We start from the raw sequence: 6,000 nt of genomic DNA on the forward strand, positions 1-6,000 counted from the left end.
AGCTGTCACTTGGCCTTTCTGTGCCTCAATTTTCTCATCAGAAAAATGGAGATAAAAATAATTGATATCTCACAGGACACCATTGTTGGCTTTAATGAAAATATATGCAAAGTGTTTACTACAGCTGTTAGCCCAGAAAAAAAAAAAAACACAACTCAGTAATTGTTAGATAATATCATTATTATTATTATCATTATTACTACTAAAAATTTACAGAAACAACATTTCAATTAAGTAAAATGATATCATTATACCTACTTTGCAGACCTATTATAAGCATCAGAAAAACATATTATTTAAATGATCCTAAAATGCTTATTTTTCTCACACTTTAACATCTCTGCCATTGGAATCCAATTTTTAATTCAGAATGTCTTACAACCATTATTAGAAGCATTTAAAAAAATTAATAGAAAAAATACTGACATCCACGGTACCTTACATTCAGTGAAATAATGCTAACTACAACTTTCCTCTTCCAGTTTTATTAAATAGTTGGCATTTAAATATATTTTAATTCTTAATAGCTTTATGGGGGTAAAGAGGACACAAAAGGAAATCAAGAAAATTTTTGAAGATAATTCTCACTTTGATTTTTAAGAAAACAACTCAAAGGAAGGTCAGGATTCAAATATTTAGGATGGCTCATTTTGTCCAGTATTTAGATTTATAGATTGTAGGGAAAGTAGATGTTCCCAATGATCAATATTAGTACTTATTACTATTATACATTGTCAAAGGGCAGGTAAAGGTTATCTTTTACAATTTCCTACCTTCAGAAATACTTTTGTTTGGAAGCAAGGAGAAAAGGCTTCAACCTGATGATGTCCTAATACTTCAATCATGAATTTCTCATTTTGCTCATATTGGGCAACATGAAGATTGTAAGGATGAAAAGGGCTTGAGAGTTGGAGAGAAAGGATCCTGAGTAGAATATGCCTGCTACATAATAGGTATTCAGGTTATATTTTATGTAAAAATGGATTGAAAGAATGGGTACACATAGTGGAAGAATTCAATATTTTTAAATAATTCTTTATTGATTAAAAAGCACTTCAGCATTAGTAATAGTCTTTTACATTTTCTCTCTTTTAAAAAAATGTTTATGGTTGAGAGTATTACAGATGTCCTCCTTTTTTCCTTCATTGTCTCACTCCACCTTGTTCCTGCCCCGCCTCAGGCTTTCTATACCCTACTGTCTGTGTCCATTGGTAAAATCTTAGGTTAATCTCTTCCTGCCTCCTCTGTTCCCCCTTGCGTCTGATATACAGCAGTCTGCTCCATGTTTCTATGCTTCTGGTTCTATTTTATTCATTGGTATTTTTTGTTTATTAGACTTCTTGTTCATATATTTTGATTTTTAGATTCAATTGATGACATCTACACAAATAAAATAGAAATATGCAACTTGACCATACCCCCGTGATGCCCGCCAGCCAATCAGGATTAAATATGCAAATTAACCCAACAAAGATTACTGCTTAATTTGCATACACAGGTGTGAAGAGGCTGGGTGGGGTCAGATGCCTGCTATGAGGGGTATGGTAGGGGAGTTGTGGGGGGAGTTACAGGAGTGGTGCTCCAGCCAGTACAGAGAAGACTCAAGGCTCTGGCCAGGGTGAAGACTCCAGCCAGTCAGAGCAAAGACACAACTTGGCGGCCAGAGAAAAGTTTGTTTCCAGGTATCAGAGGAAAACCGGTGCCAACAGCCAGGGGAAGGAAAGACTATTGAACAAATCGCCACAAAACAGACCTCTAGTATAATAATAAAAGCATAATATGCTAATTAGACCAAACATCTTTCCAGATGACCTTCCAGGCGAAGCCAGGCTATAGCCACAGGATCAAGGAAGCCACAACGGCTGCAAGGGAAGGATCCAGGCAGCTGTTGAAGCTGTGAAGGCCTACTCTTGCACAAATTTCATGCATCTGGCCTCTAGTAAATATATATTTATTGTCATATTATTCTTTATATACTTTAACTCCTCCTCCTCCTCCTCTTCTTCTCCTTTATCGTTCTTCCTCAAGAATACCCTTCAAAATTTCATGCATTACTGTGTTAGTGGTTGTGAACTCTTTTAGGTTGTTTTTTGTCTATGATGCTCAGAAATAAATTTTAACACACTTTGCATCTATTTTTCAGTAATGTAAGATCATAGTCTGCTTGTGTGTATGCATAACCATAATGAGTTTTTCTTATTAAGAGATTACATTTTTTAGTAGTAATGAGTGAAACAAACTATATAACTTAGCTTTTAGTATAAATAGAATTGAAGTGTATAGGGAATATATCTGAACTAGAGGCCCAGTGCACAAAATCTGTGCATGGGGTGGGTTCCTCAGCCCAGCCTGCACCCTCTCACAACTGGGAACCCTAAAGAGATGTCCAACTGTCGGTTTAGGCCCGATCCCACAGAGTATCTATAATGATAAAAGGGTAATATGCTAATTAGACCAGACATCATTCCAGGCAAAGCTGGGGTCATAGAGAAGCCAGCCCGGGTCCCTGGTGCCTGCGGGTGGCCAGAGGGAATCCAGTCTGGGTGCCAGTTGCCAGAGGGAAGCCGGTGCCGGCAGTCGGGGGAAAGGAAGGCCTACTCTTGCACAAATTTCATGCATTGAGTCTCTAGTATTAGTATATCACTCTTTTATTAGGTCTGTCGCAATCCAAGATTGCTGGATTCTAACACTCACCCTCCTGCCAAATTGCCTATTGCAAATGTCAAAAGCAAATTAATTTTAAACATCAGTAAAAGGACAATCACTGGTCATCTTCACAAACTTTATGGATGGAAAATACTATTTTCCTCTTTTAACTTATTCCCTTTTGTCCAGGGACACTAAATATTTTTCTTCTTTGTCCATTGGTCAATTATACTTATGCAAAAAGTACTTTGTTCATGTTCAACTTAAAGTTTTTTGTTCTTGATTTCAAAGACTTCTCTGTAAAAGGATGACATATCTTTTCTCTGATACACATATACTGCAAATATTTTGCAAGAACATTTTCTTTTATTTTGCTGAGATTATTTTCTGGTAGACCCAGTGTTTGAAAATTTTTTCAAATATACTTTTATTGATGTATAAAATATATTTTATTCAATGTTGAGAGAGGATCATTGATTGGCTGCCTCTTTCACACTCCTACCAAAAAATAGAGCCCGCGACCCAGACATATGCCCAGAACCAGATCTCCTGGTTCTTAGGTCAACACTCAACCACTCAGCCATGCCAGCCAGGCTTGAATTTTTATATTGCTCAATCAACCTCCAGAAATTTTTCACTTCAAGTCTTTTTCAACATTAAAATATATATATAAATAGACATTTGTGTATTCTCCTGGTACTTCTCTTTCATTGTGCACTTTTCTATAGTATGTAACATTATGATATAAAAATGTGTACAGTATAAAATCCTCTATAATAAAAGGCTAATTTGCTGTCAGTCGTCAGTCAGCTGTTCCACCAATCAAAGTGTAATATGCTAATGATAAGCTAAGGCCACTCAACTACTCACTATGATGTTCACTGGCCACCAGGGTGTGACAGTTGAGTGGTCGACCAGTCGCTATGATGTGCACTGACCACCGGGGGGCAGACATTCCAACTGATAGCTTAGCTTACTGCTAGGGTCAGACCTATAGGGACTGAGCAAGACAGGCCAGACATGCCCTAGAGCACTCCCATTGCCCCGCCCCAGCTGGCCAACCTCTCGTGTCCTTCCCTGGCCCCGATTGTGCATTGGTGGGGTCCTTTGGGCTGGCCTGTGCCCTCTCACAATCTAGGACCCCTTGGAGGGTGTTTTAAAGCCAGTTACAGTCCAATCCTGCAGGCCAGGCTGAGGGACCCTACTGGTGCACGAAATCGTGCATCAGGCCTCTAGTCAAATATAAAAATGTTGTATATACTTAATTTCATTTCCATTATTGATACCTAGTTAAATCACTTAAAAGTTGTCAGTAAAGTGCTCTGTAAGAGGAATTATGAGTGAGTCCATGTGTTTTTATTTTTGCTGCTCATAAATTTGGTCTGCGTGCTAGACCCCAGGTCAGGTGTCCATCAGGGAGGTGCTGCTAGGTCCCGGGAAGGAAGTCAACCCAGAGCCCTGGCTGACAGGAGGCTGCGCTCCACCTGCTGAGACCTGCAAGGGTGCACCTATCCCAGGTCCACCCACCTCCTCCCAGTGGACCCCAGGCCACCAGCCTCCCAGTCCCCATTACCTGCTCATCATGTCCCTATCATTCCGAATATTTTTCCTGAACAATAGGATTTCCTTCACTCTCTCCAGGTTGCCCTCGCTGGCAGCTTTGTGGATCTCTCCCATATGCTGGTCTCCATAGTGAGGCATTCTGGCTCCCACGCCACTGCTCCCAGCACTGGTCGGGGAGTCCATGGCCGCCACTCTGGGACTTCTCAGAAAAGTAAAACGCTTCTCCATGGCAGAGAGTCTAGGGCTTCAGAGAAGCCTCACCTTCCCTCTGCTTTTCGCACCTCCTGAGCTGAATAGGAGCTCTCTAGTCAACCACCGCACGCCACAGCATTCAAGCAGGGCAGTTTGGCAGTTTAACATCTCCTCTCAGAATCATAGTAACCAAGCAACAGCCTCTGACATCACTGCCCCTGCGAATAGAACCTTGAGGTCAAAGGTAGCCAGAACACATGTGCAAAGTGCAAATATCTCAAATCTCAGAGACTGCCCGGGTGGGCGTGTCCCCTGGTTAGAGCTCCCACCCCAGCCCCAGAGGTGGAGGGTTCTAAAACTGGTCTAGAGCATGAACCAAAGTTGCAGATTAGATCCCTGGTTCCAAGTTCAGGGCGTGCTAGGGGCAGTCAACTCAAGTCTCTCTCTCACACCCATGTTTCTCTGTTTCTCTCTCTCTGTGTCTCTCTCTCTCCTACTGCTCCCTCCATTACCTTCTTTCCACAAAGTAATAATAAATATTTAAAAATTTTAAAAATGGGAAAAATAACCTCAGTGAGGATTAATAAAAAATAAAAAATATATATCAGTTATTGCCTGTGGGCAGGTCTGGGTTCTGCTCAAACATCCCTGGGAGTTGGCCAAGTGTTTCCAGAGGCTTGCAACAGTTAGTTACCACAGTGAAAAAGCAGTCTTTGCCTAAGAACAGAGCTAGGGTGGTGTGGAACTTCAGGATGCTCAAGGAATTGTGACGCAGAAAACTCCCCTTAAAAGACAATTACTGCAACCTAAGGACTTGTATGCATGCATATCAGCTTTACCAATGCACACAGACACTAGGGGGTGAGAACATGTGCTAGGGGTGGGAGTGGCCAGGGAGAGACCAATGGGGCACAATCATACTGTAATGGCTATGTACAGTCCAGGGAGGGTGCTTGAACTATCAGGGAAGCACTCTGTAGCGTATAAGATTGGGTAACCACTATATTGTACACCTGAAACTAATCCCATATAATAATCCTATATAATAAAAGGGTAATATGCAAATAGGACAAATGATGGAACAACCAAACAACCTGTCAATATGACATGCGCTGACCACCAGGGGAGGCGGCAGCAGGTGGCAGAATGCGGAACATGGCCTGTGTCAGCAGCGACGGGATGGTGGAGCATGTTAGTGGGGGCGCCAGACCAGGTGGGGCACTGGTCACTGTCCTCAGGGTGAGCCTGTGCTGGTTACTGAAAATTCTTTGCTCTCACATGTCGTGGTCCCACCCAGCGCTCTTACCTGCTGCTGGCATCGGCCTCACTCACACCCGCTGCCAGCACCTGCCCCTGGCCCCAGTCGCTGGGTGCCATCAGCAGATGCCAATGGGGCCTGTAGAGGGCCCCCTGGGAAGACACATGGACATTCTTTAGATTACTGTTGACTAAGCCCTAGATATTTGACAGTCATGTCAGTTGCACGCCCGCCCCAGGAGTGCGGAGGTGTTGTCAGTTCCTGGCTTACCTTTGTCCAGGTTCCGGAAGAGGGCTTTGAGATGTGGAACCAGTCTAGCACCGGAAAAGAGGAAATGAAAT

General features: G+C 42.3%; 1 protein-coding gene across 1 annotated transcript in view; it reads right to left on the bottom strand.

Annotated features, from left to right (window-relative positions):
• The window catches only part of LOC114229878 (ankyrin repeat domain-containing protein 26-like), a 94,720-nt gene extending 90,328 nt beyond the window's left edge, over positions 1-4,392 (bottom strand). The window contains exon 1 of the mRNA XM_054724856.1: positions 4,220-4,392. Within this exon, the coding sequence (XP_054580831.1) occupies positions 4,220-4,392 (173 nt within the window). The remainder of the gene's footprint in view (positions 1-4,219) is intronic.
• Between the last annotated feature and the right edge of the window lie 1,608 nt (positions 4,393-6,000).

The sequence above is a fragment of the Eptesicus fuscus genome, chromosome 2 (assembly GCF_027574615.1).
Source record: "Eptesicus fuscus isolate TK198812 chromosome 2, DD_ASM_mEF_20220401, whole genome shotgun sequence".
NCBI lineage: Eukaryota > Metazoa > Chordata > Mammalia > Chiroptera > Vespertilionidae > Eptesicus > Eptesicus fuscus.